This window comes from Oryzias latipes, chromosome 8 (genome assembly GCF_053564925.1).
Source record: "Oryzias latipes strain Hd-rR chromosome 8, Olatipes_Hd-rR_3.1".
NCBI lineage: Eukaryota > Metazoa > Chordata > Actinopteri > Beloniformes > Adrianichthyidae > Oryzias > Oryzias latipes.
Window position 1 is genome coordinate 12,048,889 of NC_136244.1, and position 19,983 is coordinate 12,068,871.

At 39.5% G+C, this 19,983-nt stretch overlaps 1 protein-coding gene across 2 annotated transcripts; it reads left to right on the plus strand.

Moving 5' to 3' along the window:
* The first annotated feature begins 4,904 nt into the window (after nucleotides 1-4,904).
* Nucleotides 4,905-12,901, plus strand: pecam1a (platelet and endothelial cell adhesion molecule 1a). 2 transcript variants are annotated; one of them, XM_004071739.5, is made up of 15 exons: nucleotides 4,907-5,070; nucleotides 5,152-5,175; nucleotides 6,630-6,923; nucleotides 8,096-8,392; nucleotides 8,478-8,738; nucleotides 8,847-9,128; nucleotides 9,248-9,547; nucleotides 9,613-9,888; nucleotides 10,134-10,266; nucleotides 10,366-10,433; nucleotides 10,516-10,569; nucleotides 10,736-10,825; nucleotides 10,905-10,961; nucleotides 11,486-11,508; nucleotides 12,562-12,901. In XM_004071739.5, exons 1-15 carry the CDS (start codon nucleotides 5,019-5,021, stop codon nucleotides 12,730-12,732), a joined length of 2,382 nt encoding a protein of 793 aa, XP_004071787.1. In that variant the 5' UTR covers nucleotides 4,907-5,018; the 3' UTR covers nucleotides 12,733-12,901. The 2 variants fall into 2 exon arrangements, with proteins under 2 accessions (XP_078806960.1, XP_004071787.1); XM_078950834.1 differs by lacking the exon at nucleotides 11,486-11,508 and having other exon boundaries at nucleotides 4,905-5,070.
* The last annotated feature ends 7,082 nt before the right edge of the window (nucleotides 12,902-19,983 follow it).

The window sequence follows — 19,983 nt, forward strand, 5'->3', positions numbered from 1 at the left end:
TGTCTGCATACGCTCTGGTACACAATGAGGCAGAGGAGGAAGTGGTGTGTTTTTCCACCAAACAGAAGCAGGCAATAAAAAGTTGGGTCTTTTTTAAATTGTTCAACTAAGTTTTGATTAAAAAGATTAAAAAAAACATTTTTCTGGACAGAATTTGCTCCATCATGGCATATTTTAATTTGAATTTGATTTGAAATGGTTTATTTCAAGCAATTAAGTAGAAATAATACACCAAAGCAATATAATCATCAGTTGTACATTCATAAAGTAACAAACAAATGTATGATAATTAGACATATTAATAAATCTTGCTTGAAAGGGAGTGGAAGGAAGCGACCTTATATAATCCCACCCAGTTATACTATAACCATTTTATTACATGATTTATCAATATCCGGTTCCCAGTTTTTATCAGACAGAATTAAAAATCATAAGGTATCGAGTCTTTTTGAGGTCTTCGTATTCCTGGGTTTTCTTAGGGGCCATGGTCAGCTCTCTTTTTTGGAGAAAATCAACTTTTTAAGTAATATGAAGATAGTTGTACCCGCAGAGAGACACGCCACGCGCCCTGCCCGTAACCCAGAACCGAAAAAAAATATTCTAATTGCTCAAAATTAATTTAGGCACTGAATTGCACCACAGGGGTAAAATTATAATAATGTCATCAGCAGGTGTATCATTTCACAGTGTTCAGGGTAATTCCGCTCTGATGGCCGTGCGACAATGCAACCCGACCAATTACAAAATCGCTTTGAAGTATAAACCAGGCCTTAAGCTTCAAACACTTCCCATGTTAAGTCTATGTAAATGCACAGAAAACTGTGTTTCAGGCTTCTACGTACATAACTCTTGCAGTCAGGAGTAGCTATGCACGTTGTAAAGACCACACACAAAACGTACGGCCACTGACGCGTATTGCAAATCAAACCAAATCAAACTTTGACCAATCAGGGACTTGGATTTGGCAGTGACACATATGGTTGGTGCCCGGGAGCTGGTTTAGCTCGTGCTGGTTTGCGGCACCTTCCGTCCGTGAGACCAGGGATCGACTCCGGGCTGCTCCCTGTTCCCTTCACTACCTCTGTGCCAGTTCCAAGCCCGGTTTGAGAAGGTTGTGTCAGGAAGGGCATCCGGCGTAAAACATTGCCAAGTTTACCATGCGACTTGTTCGCTGTGGCGACCCCTGATGGGAGAAGCCGAAAGAGGAAGAAGACATATGGTTGGTGCCCCTTTTAATTCATGGGAGTGCCAACCGTTTGAAAATCAATCGTGAAGGAGAAATTAATAATTATGGTTTGTGTCCAGCTAGAATTCTATGACACCATGTTTTTCATATATCGGAATAGAGCTGTTAAACAATAAGCCTGGAGCGAGATTGACAAGATTTGCACCACTTCGATATTTTGCACCAAGCCTCTTCCAACTCTACGTGTCGGAACATTCGTTTGTAAACAGTATAAAAAAGAAGACGAAAAAAAATAAAAATAATAATCTGTAAGAAAAAAAAGGGAGACGAAGCTCCTCTGCACTTGTCCAGTGTGGCCTAAATGTATAAAATGGACGTTTTAGAGTGTACGTTTAGCACACATGCCCGTTGTAAATGCAGCTTTCTGTCAGTTTTTTGCAGTACAAAAAATTTAAATTATTCTTCTCTGTGCACTCTGGTCTACATTGTCCTGTTGGTGCACTGCAAACCTGGGGTCTTGTCTAATTCTCCCCTCCAGAAACCCTGAAAAACGCCTGTCACAGTCTCTCTGATCATTTATTATTGATTCAGGAAGGTGGAGCGAGGGGGAGGACCAAGATGGACAGACAGAGCGAAGGAAAGTGAATCCTAAGATTTATCCACCAAAGCACAGCTGTGCTCGTAACAAAAACGAGGAAAAGCCTTCTAAACAGTCAAAGTAACTGGCTGCAGCCCTTTAACCCACAGGCAGAGAGTGAAAGCAAAGATGGAGGTTAGCTTATTGAACAGGTGGCCTCAGAGCCTTGCCATGACAGCAACCTCCCTTTTTCCTGCAGCTTGTTGTGCCAGAGGCAGAAACATCTCCATCCTGTAGACTTTCAGCTGTGACCCGAGTCTTTGAATTACTCGGGCCACTCAAACATGCAGAAGGTCTCCAGGGAAGAAAAGGGGATGTACTCTGTCATACTGGAGAAAGTGGAGAGTTGCTATGCAAGAACCAATATTATCACAAAGTCAAAAATATCTGCAGGAAAAAAAAAACATGCAGCAGCTTTCCTCCACAGAATCTTTGCGTACTGTTCAGAACTATTTGTTCCAATAGCTTTCCCCTGAAATTTGAAGAGTACAAATGTGCATGTTGGATTTAATTTGATGCCTGCCTGGGTTGATTGCTTGAGATGTATATTTTTTCTGAAAAGAATAGCACACACTCTCTTTTTTCCTTTTTTTTATTTTTAAATAAAAGTGTTTTCCTTCTCAGCCACATTTCTAAAACTTCTGAGATGATTCCAGCGTTATGACATGCTGCCTTATCCTGCTGGAAGTAGCCATCAGAAGATGGGTACACTGAGGGATGGATATTGTCAGCAACAACACTTAGGTAGGCTGTGGCGTTGGAACCATGCTCACTTGGCACTAAAACTATCCCCCACACCACTACACTACAACCACCAGCCTGGTGTGTTGATACAAGTCTGACTCTACCATCCGATTGTGGCAGCATAAAAGGAGACTCATCAGACCAGACAACTTTCTTCCAATCTTTTGTCCAATTTGGGTGAGCCTGTACAAAATGTAGACTCAGTTTCCTGTTCTTAGCTGACAGGAACGGCACAGAGTGTGGTCTTCTGCTGCTGTAGCCCATCTGCCTCAAGGTTGGACGCGTTGTCCGTTCAGAGATGCTCTTCTGTAGACCCTTGTTGTAACCAGTGGTTATTTGAGTTACTGTTGCCTTTCTATCAGCTGGAACCAGTCTGGCCGTTCTCCTCTGACCTCTGGCATCGACAAGACATTTCCGCCCACAGAACTGCTGCTCACTGGACATTTTCTTTTTTTTTTTTTTTTCAGACCATTCTCTCTAAACCCTAAAGATGGTTGTGGGTGAAAATCCCAGTATTAGCAGATTCTGAAATCCTCAGAGCAGCCTGTCTGGCTCCAATAACCAAAGAACTTTACATCACTTTTCTTCTCCATTCTGATGGTTGGTTTGAACTGCAGCAGATTATCCCGAACACGTCTACTAAACGCACTGAGTTGCTGCCATGTGATTGGTTGATGAGAAATTAACAAGCTAACAAGCAGTTGGACAGGTGTGCCTAGTAAGGTGGCCATTGGTGCACAACACAAATGTGCAAAATTTTATTTTTTATTGAAAACCTTTTCAAAAAGATGAAGCTGAAAATAAATTAACATTTTCTAAACTTTTTATTTCATTTTATAAATTTTCAGTAAGAAAAAAAAATCATTATCAGATTCATCACCATGTTATCAAAGCAAATAGAATAATTGGAGTGAAAAAAGTAAGACGCTGAGAAGAGTGTGCACGTGAAGTCAGTGATGGCGCAAGTTTTTACCCTTATTTTCTGACGTTCAGCGACACCTTGTGGTCAAACTAGTGAAATACAACCTACAGGTTTGCAGCATCACTGCAGATTTTTACAATTTCATATCTCAGGTGTGACAGCATTCCAGTGTTCTGGTTTTCACAGAAGCTGACAGGTTGCCGAGAGACAAGCTTTGAAAAGCGCTGCAGTGTCTAACACTGTTTTGATCTCATTTAAAATATTTAACAACATCACATCAGCAGGAATCGCTGCAGTTCAAAAGAGAACAGCTAATGGTATAAATGATTAACCACAAAAGCAAAAATGACATCTAAAGAGATTAGTCAGGTAGGTCCATATTTCCCTTTAGGGATGTTCCCTTAGTTAACCGATCAGTTCAGAAACGTAGTCCTGTTTGATTTTACATTCACTAGAATTTTTGTGGATGCATTTATTTGTAGATCAAGTTAACGAAGAAAGAAAATACATCAATAACACCACACTTTTGCAAGTTTAATGTTCTTTTTTCTGATCTTGGTCAGCTTGTATTTATAAATATTTCTGAGTTTCCTGTCACATTTTTATTACAGATGCCCCAGACACGTACTCCATTAAAGGTTGCATGTGCAAAAAACTAGAACTTTATTTTGCAATTCTTGCTGAAATGATCAATACAGTATTTGAATGGCAGAACAAGAAGCCTGAAAACAAGATAATGGTCAAAAAAACCTGATGCAATAATTCCCTGAATTCAGAGGTTTCTTAGCTTCCTCATCTTTTTTAAATGCAGATAATTCATGTTGTTCATCTTTTTTCTGCATTTAAGAGTTGTAATTTATGGTTTTATTGATATAACTGATTTTTTTTTATAACTTTCCAAAGTAAGTCTATGTCACAACTGTTGGTTAAATGCAAGTAACTGAAAGCCTGAAGATAATAAACCATAAGGACTATTTTCTTTTTCTTTTTTTCACCTTTTTAAGAATCTAAGAAACGCTCAGGGATATGAAACTCTTTGGACTGAGATGTCTTTTTTTCGAGTCCATTGTGACTTTTCAATTTTTTGCCTCTTCGTGTATGATATTCTCAGAGCTGCAGATAGGTTCACTGGACTCTCAATAATCCATAGCTGACAATCTTATACCTTATTTAAAATATTTTTTCACTTTAAGTGTTTGTATTAATCTCGCTGGAAAAAATTATCCAAAAATGCTGTTAGTTGGAGGACAGAGAGTCGCAACTTTACTGCTGAACACTTTTTACCTTTTCTCTATATTGAAAACTGTGCGGCTTTGCATGAGTCTTGAGGAAGTAAAAGCCACTTCCTGGTCCAAGCAGTCAGTACAAGAGTGATAAGAAACCACCCCTTCCCCCCTTCTTCTGAAATAATGTTGGTCCTCTGCATTCTCCACCTCTTCCTTAGTAAGGTCCTTCCCCGTCTTCCTGACTGCCCTTCTTGCCCTCTGTTTCTTCAGCTTCCTAACATCAGTGAATCACCTTGACTCAGGATGGGCTCCAAACCCCCAGGCTTGCAGTTTCTGAGCATTCTCCTAATCTTCTGTAAGGACTCATTACTGTGCTTCCATAGGGATCATGGATATGTTTTCATTTGTTCAATATTTTCTCTTTTTGTTAACACAGGGCAAAGTGCAGGAGAAGAGTCTTGTAAGTACATTCTTTTATGTAATGTTGTAAACAGTTGTATTTAATATTCTTCAGTAGTTTGCCGCTTCATTCTTCTTTAAGTCAAAAAAACATTTTTTCATGTAATGAATAGTGCCGTTTTTAATTTTTTAATTTTGAGGAAATGGGCAGGGCTGCATGGTGGCGTGGTTAGCGCCCTCGCCTCACAGAAGGCCCTGGTCTGAATCCCCGCTGGATCCATTCTGTATGCCGATTGCATGTTTTCTCTGGGGACTCCGACTTCCTCCCAAAGTCCGAGAGTGCCCTTCATTGGCTAATTGGTTACCGTACACCAAAGTGTCCCGAGGGTGTGGGTGTGTGGGAGTGATTATGTACCCCGTCTTTTCCCAAAAACAGCAGCCAGGACAGACTCTGGCAAACCCTGCAATCCTGAAAGGGATTATAGCAAGTTAGGGAAATGGATGGAAATGAGCAGTATTCTAAATATACAACATTAACTTTGTATAAGTGCTTCTTTCTAATTATTGTCATCTTAGAACAGAGGCAAAAGTGGGACTTATCATTTCGGTGTCACAATATTTAACAAAAGCTTGTTTTCTATTTGCTTATTTTTAGTTTTTACTGGATTGAACCATTCAGACAAATGAAAAGTTGCCCCCTGGGTTTGCCCTGTCCCCTGGGGGGGGGGGGGGGGGGGGGGGGGGGGGGTAGTAAAGAACAGTCACAGCTGTACAAGGAAGTCCTCAATCTAACGCGTCTAGCATGTTTTTCCAGGTTTAGCAGCACTTACATAGGTAAAAAGTGTATTTGAGCCTTCCTCTTTTTGCTTATTTAAATGCTAAACTAAGGTAGCAGCATTTAAAGTAAGCCTGCAATCAGAAAAGGTTTATCTTACAAGTCAAATCATAAATTATAAGTTGGAGCTTGTCGTAGTTTACAGCAGTTTTCACCTCTGAAGACCAGGAGTGGACATCAAATTTTAAGTTGTACTACCACAGTGGTTCATTCTGCTTAACTTGGGCCCTGTCAAAAAGAAATAAAAAGAGATTATCAAATGGGTCTTAAGAGTTTAAGTGGTCTTCTCCTTTTTTTGAGGCTTTAGATAAAACCAGATTTCAGGAAGTGGATAGAGTGATTATTTCCTGCTGAACTGCTTTGTCACTGTTGACCCTGAATTGAAAGAAATGGAGGGTTGGACACAGTTCCGTTCTTTATTAGCTCCTGCTTGCCTTGCAGAATGGCCACACTTCATTTTGTCATAAATAATTAAGCCTAATACAGCTGTTTTTCAAACACAAAAAATTGCACTAAACTTGTTATGGAAGAAAAGCAAAAGCGATCGCAGACGATCCATCTTTATTTGTAGTAGCATGTTTGCAGGATTAGGTCAGGACTATGCCACTTCCTCAGGGTGTTCCTCTGCTTTATGATATTAACCTCCAAACATATGTGTGTTGTTTCTTTTGGAACCACAGCATACATCATTGACAGCATTGGCCTCACAATCCAGCCTAAAAACGCAGTTGAGCGCGGAACGCCAGTCCTGATTGGCTGCCACGTCAGCGTGAGCCACAGCAACATCCCTGACCTGGAGAACCAATTCCAGATTTTGAAGGATGAAGTTCCTATTTACTCCTTCAACACCACAAACAGTACTGTCCTGTATGAGCTTAACCCAGCCAGGGCTGCAGACTCTGGGAGCTATGAATGTCGAGTTACAGTGAAGGACAAGAGCAAAGCCAGCTTCAGTGAGAGGCTGGATGTCACAGGTACTTTTTTGCTTTTGAATTGCGTATTGAAAATGGTTACATTTGACGGCTTATTGTGTATTTAACAATAAGAAAAAGCCAAGTACTGGTGCATTTCAAAAAATGAAAAATCATGAAAATATTAATTAGTTTTGGTCAGTGAAGGGAAATTCATTTTTTATGTTTTAGATTGAAATATTTCTAGCTTTTTGGTGTCTTAAAATGAGAACGCCACAACAGGCTTCTAAAAGCTGTTTTTTGTTTTTTATCTCTGTGCCCTTTACATTGGGTTGGGCCTCCTCTTGCATGAATTCCTGGATCAGTAAAGTTTGTGGCACTGCACATGTGAAATGGATTACATTAATGTTGCTTTAAAAGCTACTTTCAGGTTATTTACATTGCTATGGAGTTCATCAATTTTTTTCTGACCACAGTCTATAGATTTTTTCTTCAGGATCAATTAGGATGAGTTAACTGGCCAATCAAAAAACAGTGGTGCCACCATTGAAGCAGCATGAATTATTTGCCCCTTTAGTCTTCCTGCAGACTTGGATTCCTTAATGTCTTAATAAAACACAACGTTATTCACCTTTTGGCATATCCCTTCAGGGGTCACCTCAGCGAATCAGCTTTCACTGATTTGCACAGGTGGTTTGGCAGAGCTTTTTACACCGAATGCCCTTCCTGACACAACCCTGTATTTCATCCGGGCCAGGGACCGGTACAGGGGGACCCCGACTTAGGCTCCATTGTGGCTAGTTAGGCAGTAGCGCGATGGGTCTTGCCCAAGGACCCACACTGGATGAAGCTCATCATGCCCCCTGGGAATCAAATCCTGATTTCCCATGTACCTGTTCAGCACTTACCCAACTGAGCCATGAAGGTGCCTTTCTAAATAAAACACACTATTTACTTTAATTTGTTGACTTTGGACCATAAATCGAAAGTCCTCTTCTTTTCTGAAAATTCTGAATTTTGGTTTTTCAGTACCCGGAAGCCTTTATCATCAAGTTAACAAGAAAGAAAGTTCAACATTTTCAATCCAAGTTTGATTCATTTGGACAATTTAAAAATTCACTTTAAAATTGACAGACAAAATATTTTACTTTTTCCAGATAATCTGATTTTTTTATGTTTACGTTCCAAAAAAGCATTGGAGCTTCTCCCGCTCATCTGTGTTTCCTTGTCCTCAGGCCTGCAGACCCCGAGTCTTTTTCTAAATAATTCAAAGCCCTTTGAGAATGAGGAGTTTGAGGCCAGCTGCAGTGCTCCAGGAGAAAAAGGACTCTTCATATTCCGGTTTTACTTGAAATTTAGAACCGGGGAGCCTCAGACGATAAAGCAGCTGCAAACCAATGGGAATTCTACAAAAACCCTCATAAAGCTAAGGCACATTGGAGACTGCTATCTGTCTTGCGATTATGAGATCAGCCTGCTATCTGGAAACAAGCGCTCCAACAGCAGCAACGAGACCCACGTGACAGTCAAAGGTGATCCTATTGTCTGATAGAACATCGACACGATTAAACCGCTTGATATGAAGTGTGACTTTGCATTCTGAATTGTGTCTTACAGTACTCAACATAACCCCAGTCGTGATCGTGTATCCTTCTGATTCCGTCTTTGAGGGGGATGTGGTGGAAGTGATCTGTAGAGTGGTGGACGGTCCGGATGTGGAAGTTTTCCTTACGAAAGACAAGAGAATTCTAAAGAAAGTTCCAGGCAAAGCACTCAGCCACATGTTTACTGCTCAAGAAAGAGATTCTGGGGAGTATGTCTGCAAAGCAGAGTGGGGAAATGTCCAAAAAGAGAACTACAAAACAATCAAAGTCAAAGGCAAGACTTTGTCGTTATGATATAAAAAAAAAAAACACTCTTGTCTAATCCATTTTGTTGAAAAACCAATGACCGTATGCAATGCATTTTGTTTTCTACCTCCAACAGAGTTATTCTCAAAGCCAAAGCTGATTTTAGAGCCAGTCGACCTGTTTGAAGGAGATCGTTTCAAACTGACCTGCAAAGTCACCATTTATGTTCCTCAGAAGATTGACAACAACATCCTGACATATTCCTTCTATAGAGATAACACTAAAATCATCACTTCTAATTCCTACATTAGCATGGCACACCCGAACATGAACGGCAACTACACGTGTAAAGCTAACGCGTCCTCCCTGGGCAACAGTTTCATTAAGGAGAGCCAAGCACTTGTTGTTAAAGCCAAAGGTAAGCCTTTATTGAGAACATGATGTCTTTAAATTATTCTTTCTTCAAAAGAACTTTTAGGCTCATCCAACACTAGTATCATGTTTCTGTCACTCTCTTATTTTATTTTTTTTACTTAGTTCCTGTTTCAAAGCCTGTTCTGAGTATAGTAGGGGGCACGCTGTTGCTAGGAAAGCCATTCCAGTTGCTCTGTCAGAGTAACAGTGGCACTCTACCCATCTCATACACCCTGTATGGCCCTGCCAAGCTGAACGAAAGCAAGGTTGTGAGCAAACCAGGAGACATGGCCATCTTCAACTGTCCAGCCATCTTTAAGAGCCTTGACTTGAGCAAATTCCTTTGCCACGCAAGAAACCATAAGAACAAGGTTCCCATGATAGGATCCGGACAACTAATGCTGAAGTCCACTAACATCATAGGTAAATTATGCAAGAACAATAACACATTGGTTTTTGAATTGCTAAACTGTGCGTCTTTTCTGCAGAGCCTGTGTCAAATCCAGAGTTGAAAGTTGACTCCAGTGAAGTCTCTGAGGGTCACAGTGTGATCCTCAACTGCTCTGTTCAGCGAGGCACTTCTCCTATTAGCTTCACCTGGTTTCACACTGAGAAAGGGGGTCCTCTGGCTTCCCTGTCCACCAACAAAACTGAAGGATCTTTCAGAATAAACAATGTCAACGGAGAGCACGGTGGGAGATACTACTGCATGAGCACCAACCCAGCCAAAGACAACAAAAAGAGCAACATCGTAATGATTGGAGGTCTGTTTTCATCTTCGTCTCCTTTCGTTTTTTTTCACTTCAGGGGTCGCCACAGCGAATCAGCTTCCTCCATCTAACTCTGTCTTCTGCATCCTTTCCTCTAACACCAACAACCTTCATATCTTCATTCACTGCATCTACAAACCTCTTTTGTCTCTAGACCTCTTGGCTAGCATCTCTGCATCTTTTGACCTTGGAAGCATTTTTCCGCAAGTCAATTTGTCTAAATCAAATGTGTTTTGCAGTGAAAATGGCTGGCTGGAAGAAAGGTCTCATAGCACTCTTCTGTATCTTGATCATACTGCCCTTGGTCCTTGTTATATCCTTTAAAGTACGACTGATTCAATGTAGGAGAAGAAGTACAGGCAGGCTGTCTGTGTAAGTAAGAATTCCAAAATTCTCCTTAAACTTCTAAATTTTAAAGGTAAAGCATTTTAAGTTAGCGACAATTTTATTATTGATTGTGTTTAATCTCAGGAAATCTGCCAGCACCAAGGTAGAGCGGCTGAGCCTCACCTTAGCAGAAGTCAACGAGGCTGCCAATGGTAAATCTGCTCCTCAAAATGAAACAAAAAGAAATCTGTTATGACCTGATGCTCTGTTTCTGATTTTGTCATGTCTGTGCAGTCACCCCAGGTATGATGGGTAAAAGCATTTGGAGTGAACACATGTCAGGATCTGGTGGGTATCCCCCCCCCTTCCTTTTCTTATTAAAAGTAAGCTAAAAGGAAAGCTGTTAGCTGATGATTTTTGAGTCTTTAACTAAAACATTCATCGTGTTGTAAAAACTAAAAATGCTGTAAAGATAAAATGTAACATGGTGTTTCTGGTTTTACCTGTGCTCCAGAGTCTGATGATCATGTCAGTACAGTCACACAGGAAAATCCTGAACCTCAGTACACTGAGGTGCAGACCAAAGATGCAGATCCCAGCAGAGGTGAACTTTTTCTTCATAATTCAATTGTTTGACCTAAGTATAGCAGCTTTAAAATTATGAAATATTTTTTCCATGTTAGCTCCTGTGAAACAGGGCACAGACACTGTGTACAGCGAAGTACGAAACTCCCAGCAAGGTATGTCTAACATCCAGATCTCTGAACATTTCTGTAAGTTGTGCAGTAAAATAAAACCAGGTCTGGCTTTAAAATAGAAAAAAAGAAGGTAGCAAAGGGCAGCAGCTCAGACTGTAAACATCTTCATTGTTAGACAAAGAATGTCTCATTATAACAGAAGGTCCAGTCTCCAGGTGTCCACTTCCTGCTTTCGTCAAAGAGAACTTCCTGTTCTAACAAACGGCCTTTCCATCCGGTCCAACTCAGCCAGCAACTGTTTGATTGTTTGACACTCCAGGGAGAACTGCTGTCTATTGTTTAGTCACAGGCTCGGCTGACTGCAATGCCACCCATTGACCTGCCTTTTGTGCATTTTAAAACTTTTGGTATCGGCCCTTACACATAAGTGAGAACGTGTGCGTCATATTTGGCTCCCGTTTCCTTCGGAGGGTAAACAGTTTGTTGGAGCTCTTAGACGCACAAGCCATCCTTTATTCCCTAAACTCCTTGTTTCCTGAGCTAGCTGTGTACTTTTGTTTTTGCAGGTGTCCCAGACATAAACGATGGTGTAAGTATTGTAGCATTATTCATACTCTGTGCATGCTGGGACTTTTTCTTTTGTATTTTCCGAACTATAAGGCACACTTAAAATATTGAAGCGATTTCGAGATTTACACTGTGCTCTGTCAAAGTGTCCATTTTCTAAGAGTTGCAAACAAGGTTGGGAGTTATTGTAAAAACACTAACACGGCTAACCTGTAGCGGTTTCTGACGTTTTATTTAAGTTTTACTTTGGGTTGGGAGTTAACGTAGTCACAGAAAGGTTTGTTTTAGTGATATTACTCTGGTTTTTTTTTTCAAACAAGGTTGGGATTTATACTAGGTTCACGTAGGGCATGTGATGCACGTTCAAGAACACGCTAAAGCACCTCCATGATCAATTTTTCATTGGCACTTCAGTGAATAAAAGGAGGCGTCATCCATAAAACGCCAACCAAATCCAAGTCTCTGATAGGTTAATGTCAACCTGGTTTTACTTGCAACACACATTCAATGGTCGCAGATTTTGTAGAGCTTGAAACAGTTGTAGAATCTTGTTTAGCGACGTGTGAATTAGAGTTTATATGACATATGTTTGGAAATAGACCTCTCATGAACTTTACATCCTTTCATTGAAAGTGAGCAGTGTGAACGTAGATTTACAGGTATTGCAAATACGCTACCAACACTAATGTGTAGTGTCTCACAAACAAGAGTTAGAATTATATGAATGCATTTAAAAAACTTTGACGTACTGACTTATCTCTGACTCTTTTATTTCACCTAATGCGCCTTATAGTTTGTGCGCCTCATACATGTCATAAGTTTGGAAATAGACCGTTTAGTGACTGCACATCTTTTAATCAGATGCGCCCTACAGTGCGGAAAAACGACACCCAACAATGCTTGTTCGTCTGAAATGTCTTTACTCAGACATGCTGACATCTACCATAACAACACAGTTTGAAAAATTGGGATGCTGTCTTCTGATTTGTGGTGTTTGATGCTAGCATAAGATTTGTAGGATCATAGTATTAGCCGCAACAAGTGTTAGCTTTACAAGAGCCTGTTTTTTTCTCAGGTGTCACTGGAATATGCACAGCTGAACCACGACAACGATCCCAGCAGTGATAACTGTAACCATGGGGACCCAAGTACAAACGCTGACGAGAAAACAGATGTCAACACCTGTGTTAGCGATGCCACGGCTGAGCAGGAAGAAGGAAAATGTGATGCAGCACCAGAGTGTTGAGCTGCAAACAGGAATATGGTTATTTATAATGTCTATGAAGTAATTATCTCATTTGTGCTAAAAATTATCCAAGTGCATATGTGTGGTTATTTTTTCATACCTTTTTTTTTGGAAAACCAACTCTGTCTTTTTACTAGTGTTGTTTCAAAATAAAAGGAATTTGTAAAAATGTTTATTTGATTATTATGCTCCCAAGACAGAAGTGAAAGGAATGCTAACAATTTTTGTTGCAAAACAAAATATTTTTTGACATTGTTCCAATATATTCACCTATGCAATACAGTTTGACATGTGCAAAAAGTGTGCATTTGTAACTAAGACTAAAAATATTAAGTTTTGCAAAAGAATGTCAAGTTTTTTTATTGTTATTGTCGTCACTATTCGTTTATAGATTCAAGTCTCCCTATTTAAAAAGATGTGTACTTTTAAAAATAACTTTCAATTGTTTGATTTACAGCAACAGAAATATTTTGTGATAGGCACATGCTCAGAATAGTCCTGCATCTGTTCATAACGTGAGTAACTATAGCTTTATAAATACTTTGTATATGTTAATTGTTTAACAGACGAAGTGTTCTGACACAGACTTGAACAGAATAAAGTTTTAAGTACTTCTTTTTGATACTACTCTGGATCGTTAATTTGCAGTTTTATTTAAAACCACTAGAGGGTTCTTAAGGAATCTCTATTGGAAACTTGCTGCTGTCTGGCTGTGATCTCCTCTAATGTGAGATGATCTGGTGCTGTAGGCACCTCGTCAGAAAATATCAGTATCATTTTCCATTAGGTAAGATTTAATTAAATGACATAACGCAGGCTTATTTAAGGTCTCCGTGCCCCAGATTTGACCATCCTTGTTCCCGTTTGTCATGTCTTTTTCTTGTAACGCACATATGCATATTATTGTGTCAAACTAGTTCGTAAAAAAGCTCAAATATGAATTAAGACTCCTGTTGATGATTTTATCCCTCCAAAATAAATCAGTTATTCTGTTGAGTTTGTTTCTTCCAAATCCAAGGAACTCATTCATAAAGAGGCTTACGAAAAAAAATGAAGTTGTGCTTTAAATCAGTTTCAGTGATCTACCTTCACACACTAAATTTATTTTTCTATTTTGTTTTACTTCAGCTTGGCATCATTGGCATATTTCTATTGGCAAACAGATACATAAATAGTAAAAGCAAGAAAAACACCTCAGATTATGCATTTCTGTGCATTTTTTTCAATTAATTTCATATAATTAAAGATAATGACGTTTCCAAAGAAAGTCAATATGAATTCAAAAAGATGTTCCTAAGTTCCTTTTTTGGCTTACTGATTATGAATAGAGCTTTATTTATGCAGATTGTTTGTCTTTGAATTCTATATTGTTAGTTAGGCTTTCATCAACACTGAGGCTTGCTAACCACGACAGCTGCGCTAAACTGTGTGCCTCTGTGCCAACAGGGTGTGGTAAAGTACTTCTAGGGTTTGCACCATTCCTTTACCGTACTCCCCGAAGGGCTCTTCCACAAAATGAAACTTATGCTCCTTGGCATCTGCACAGATGCATCTCTGAATAGGTAAGGCTTCCACCCCAGGGTGCAAAAATAAAAGCCCACTCTTGCACCGAGGAGAGAACCACGCTTCGGTCGGCTCATGGTTTATTAATGGCACTATATAATCAGAGGGGTGGTTTTGACAGCAGGGCACAGCATAATCTCTGCTACAGAACTGATACTGGGTTACATAAATATCAGGAATGTGTGCTTTCCAATATCAAGAGGAGCACACCATTGGTGCATAATTGGAGCAGAGATGCTTGGACTGGTTTTAGCAGGCCTGAGTGCTTGCAGTAAGGCTGTGTTTGGAGCTGCTAGGGAGACAGGTCAGTGCATTCCTGTGGATCATTCCAGTTACTGTACACTATGCCCAAGGAATGGTGGTAGTCCTTTTGTGGTGTCAGCTGGAGATGATGGATTTACCACTGCCCCTCCAGTTATGACGAGGGCATACGTGGGGACTCTACATGGCATTGCCCCCCACCAGGTGAAGCCATCATATGACAAAGACCCTTCAAGGGTGGCAAAAAAGAAGACAGGCCCTGACATGGGTCACAAGTGGCAACCGGAGAGTGAATACCTGTCTGGTGGGTCTTATTTTACCTCTACATGCACCTTGTTTGTGTCTCAGCCATGAAACTGGACCCAGCTTCTCTTGGAAATGGAACACAGCTCCTCAATGTGCCATTGGCTGCTGTACTATAATTAGCATATTGACCCCTGTGAAATGCAATCTGGGAATGTTTTGCCTTTGACTTGGCCTTATGAAGTCAGGTGAAGCGAGGAGGTCCTCATCAAGACTCGATCTTCCTGGATTTCTGCTGTGCACAACCTCTTGCTTGACACCCAAAACCCCCCAAAATGTCTAACTTCTCAGACTTGGAAGTAATAAAATGTTGAGCTTTTGATTTTAAAACTTTATTGCAGCATTACTGTTTCTATAATCAAGACAGGAATTACATCATGCACAACTGTGCTATTAAATCACATTTAAGTGATTTAAGAGTTTGCACCTGTCTCACAGTATGTCCCACCTCTTTTAATTTGTCATCTATGATTGGCTGATCTCTCTGCTTTAGCCTGGATAAATGATTCTCTTTATGTCTCGATAACCAGAATAGCGTATCTGTTCCTTCTGTTTGAGAATGTTCAGGACAATTTTATTTTTGACACATGAATGCTTAATTTAAGCAGTGGTGGTTTTAGCTGCGATGATCTGCAATCTGTTCACATTTAAAGTCTCATTCTAATCATCCTTTGATCAATTTTAAAATCATTCCCAGTGTTCTTTTAATTATGATTATGCCCTTTATAGCCCCAAAAAAATGTTCAAACTGTGCTGTTTTCTACGACATAGTTTCTGCAGAGCGGCAGAAGTTCAGTAGAAATTTGCCTCTCAGTTGTGGGCAGGGTTCCTCTGCACCAACAGAGCAACCCCGCTCCCCCTTCCTATCACCCATAACTGAGAGTTTCCTGTTTACACCTCTTCCTGCTCGTTTACAGCCCCTCACAACCTCAACCTAGTCATCTGGATACCTCCGAGCAATATTGGAGGTATCCACCCGTACACTTTTGAAAACAAAGATGAACATGCATCTAGTCATTTATAAGTTCTTCAATCTGGAGTTTATGGCTTGTATTTTCTACCAAACAAATACGCTCTTTTTCCAATCATTTACTCCTGATTCACAATGATTTTAGTTAAAAAAAAACTCAGAAATAACATTTTAAGCTTAATTCTCTCTCTCTCTTTATATATATACAGTGAAGGGAGAATAACCCCATTAATAATAGAAACTATGATTTAAAATGTCTCCCATGGAAAATTATGCAGTTTTAATGACAAATTCTTTTTCGAGTCAAACAGAAGAGCCAAACCACTTAACTTTTTTTTTTTCATTTCAAAAGTATTTAAAAAGATTTTTTTATGACAACAAGTTATCAAAAAAGAGTGTGTTTCATGATAAGTTCACAATAGTTATGTTCCTGAGATGATGCATGAATCTTGGTCCGGGGGTGGAAGTCCATGTGACGTGTATGACATAATATGCTTATATAACGTGAACTTGACACATTTTGCAGCCTTGAAGGACAGAGTCAAGAAGCATTTGTCCATTTTGAAGCTGTTACATGATCTAAATGTGGTAAACTGGCTTGGTTCATTTATCATTATTCGCTGAGCAAATGCTGCAGGCTAAATACAGTCCAGGTTACTCAGTTGAAAGTGATACTCCATTGTCCTTCATTCATGCAGTAGAGGTTACACCAAACCCACCTGTTTGATGTCCTCAATCTTTAATTGTTTAAGCTTTAGTGAATCCAGGAAATTAATTCATCATAACCTGGTTGGAGCAGGAGGACACATGATGTGCTTCCCTAATTTTTTTTTTTTTTTTGGCCAGTACCAAATTGTAATCCCCCCCTGCATTGTGCAATCATGCATTAACCCTTGTGCCATCCAAGGCACTTTAACATTGGAGGTGGGGTCATCTAGACCCAGTAGACGGTGCGCTGAACCTTTTTCCTTAAATGACTTGTGATCTTCACAGGTGTCCATGGATAACACGAAATCCTCTTCACCTTTATCCACCTTTGTTAACTACGTCAATGTAAGGGTGGGGTCATCTGGACCCCATAAGAAAGCACAAGGATTAAAACATATCTATGCACACCTTTGAACATACAACCTCTTTTCTGCGAAAGTGGGCTTGAGCTAAAGTAATCCTATCCTCCCTCAGTGCCCACTCGCATCTATTGCTCTCGCTTTGTGCTGGACAGCTGCAGCTTTGTGCCTCAAGAGCCTGAACTCTCACATGGGACAGTTTATTCACAGCTGTACTGGAAACCTTTTAATTTTGGGTGACAGGGGTCACTGGAAAATACAAGAATGCAAAGTGTTTATGTGCAGATATGCACAGTCGGTTGAGATTAAATACTTCACCCACAGGATGGAAAGTTGCTATTTTTCTGTAGGAACAAAAGACAGATTTACACCCCGAGGAGGCAGACATTATTCCACTCCATGAATCGTCACTTCTCTATTGATATCATTCATTAACTTTTAAACATGAAAAACAGTAAACATAAAAATTGAACGAGGCAAATCAATTAGTTTGAGTAAACAGAGACAAAACACATTTATAAAAGCTGCTTCTGTTAACAAAATAGCATTTTGAATAAATGCCAGGCCAAGCTGAATCATATCATACGTGCTCAAGATATAAATGTATTTAGATTTAATGTGTCTGAGTGATTATTATAAATATGTGGTCCAGCTTTTTCAAACATCAATTTTTATTTATCTTTAATTAAATGGGTTATTGTCACATTTCAAGACACTAATTTGGCCAACTCTCAAGGGAATCTATTTAAATAATTGGACATGACACTCGTTACACAACTTTTTAGAAACTTCTCACATTTCTGTGAGTCTAACACTGACCCACAATACCTAAAATATTCTAGTATTTCCATGTTCTTGGTCACGTGCTTTGCATTTTTTTAATTGTAGTAGGATTTGTCTGTAATTACTTCAACAATCATTGGAAAAATATGCATAAGTAGTTCAAAGTCCATGTAGTATTTACTTTTTTCATTCAATAGTATACTTTTATGAATACGGATGTCAGGTTTAAAAACACAACTACTATAGAGATGATAAATCAGGAGTATTTTAATACAAGTGTTATATAAGCTATGGCAAGTAATGAAAATCAAAGATGTGCTAATGCAACAAATATTGATCAATTCCTATGGAAACCAAAAGTTCATGACTGGAGGGCCTCAGGAACTTAAGAGGCCACAGGAATGGGAACCATGAAGGTCACAGCATGTGTGCTGAACCAGATGACAGTTGGGCTCATTTTCAAGAGCAAATGGCTCAATTCACCATCCGCTGTCTTAAACCGTGTGTGCTACTGACTCTGGAAAACACCTCTAATGAACCATTTGAACTTACTTAGTTTTACCAAATGTATTTTTCCAATTAAATTCCTTTTCAACTTGCAGCATAATAAATTCCTCTGAAAAATAGTCTTAGTTTTGTTTTTCAATGTCATTTCAATTTTTAAAACATGTTTTAGTTAATCGCAAAACTAAAACCATGAGAAGTTCTGTGAAGTGAAAACCAAGTCTAAAGAAATAATCAGAATGGCAATTATTTCTGTACCTGTTTTATTTAATTATTTATTTTGTCAAAGTGTTTCACAAAAAAAACAAAAAAAAAACATTTTTGATGGGGGCACAAACACAACATCAAACAAGGTAATCAAACAAAGTTTTAGGAGAAATAGACTTACTGACAATTTCACAGAATCCATGTTTTATTTCTTTCAACTCAGATGTAGAATTTTGATTTTATCTAAATCAAAAACTAATAGCCTGTCCAGGATTAAAGTGAAGGCTTCTTGCTTTGAATTTCCCAAGATGCAACTGCCTGCAACAGCATGCATCCCAGTGTCCCTCCGTTTCACTCAATGGCAAAGGATTACTGCCTCCTGATTTAGATTCCAGACCTGCTTTTGTGGCCCAGGCTCGTGCTGTAACCAGACCCTCCAGGCTGCGCGAGTGTCTCCCACCAGGCGTGTCAAGATCCGAATGCAGACTAATCCCCACAGCTCTTAACTTTCAGCGATCCAGGTGTGTTTGTGAGTTGAATCTTGGGAATTACAGCAGTGTTCAGGCTGTCACTCAGGAATCCAGACAGCGCGGTTGCTTAGGATTAAAGAAAAATAAAGGAGTGTAGCTTTACAGAAATATGCTCTGTTGAACAAATTTTAAACAGCATGCACGACCTTTGAATTTCTTCATATCCAAAACAATACCTGAAGCTCATAATAGTTCAAGCAGAATCTCTCACACATTTGATTGTATCACACTGACCTTTTTAAACTGTTTGTCAGACTACCAGTCCAAATGTGCAACATTCCACAGAAAACGCATCTCTAAATTAGTTTTTAAGAGTCCCACTCAATCTGATTTTTGCCTTTTCTGCCATGGCTTTGCTGGTGCAATATCCCCTTCACTGACAATCCCACAGAAGCCATAAGTGTGACGGGGTCAGACCTCCAGCGTGCATGCATGCATCCAGTAGATTTATTATTAGGCTAGCACATTTTGGAGTGTGGCCTTTCTAAGAGGCACCATAAAGCACACAACAAACAACACTTTAAATAAGGACGGCGTGAAACTGATCTATCACCTGATGTCGTCTCGCTGGTATGTACGGGGCCGTGTTTGATTGGTGGTTGTTTTGCCCTCCTCATTCGAAACCTAGATGAAGGCCTTTAGCCAGAACGCTCTGGTGTAATTATAACCTGAGTAGATTCACAAAGTGTTCACATATGACTCTGTGCTATTATCTGAAATAACTTATTAAACTAGACTGCAAAGATAAGTGAGTTAAAATAAGTAGAGGGTGGGGTGACACTGTTTAATCACAAAAAAGCAGCTAGATGTAATTCCCTTATAATTCAATAACTAAGACAGATCAGTAAAAAAGCGGATGACCTTTTAAAGAGGTTAAACCACTAATACCACAATATTAATCAATTATCTATATTACCATGAAGATCCATGACCAACTGGTAATTTGTAAAATTTCTGTAGGATAAGTCCATAGGGACTGAGTGGACTGACACTATGTATAGCCTGAAGCTATAATGTGGCACCTCCACACATAGGCATGTAGGGAACATATGTGTTAACAAGT

What these genes read in the sequence shown, in the direction of transcription:
- pecam1a (XM_004071739.5), top strand. Translation starts at nt 5,019, where the DNA reads ATGGGCTCCAAACCCCCAGGCTTGCAGTTTCTGAGCATTCTCCTAATC. An exon ending in GAGCATTCTCCTAATCTTCT is followed by an intron (nt 5,071 to 5,151) that starts GTAAGGACTCAT and finishes TTGTTAACACAG; the next exon opens with GGCAAAGTGCAGGAGAAGAG. An exon ending in GAAGTCCACTAACATCATAG is followed by an intron (nt 9,548 to 9,612) that starts GTAAATTATGCA and finishes TCTTTTCTGCAG; the next exon opens with AGCCTGTGTCAAATCCAGAG.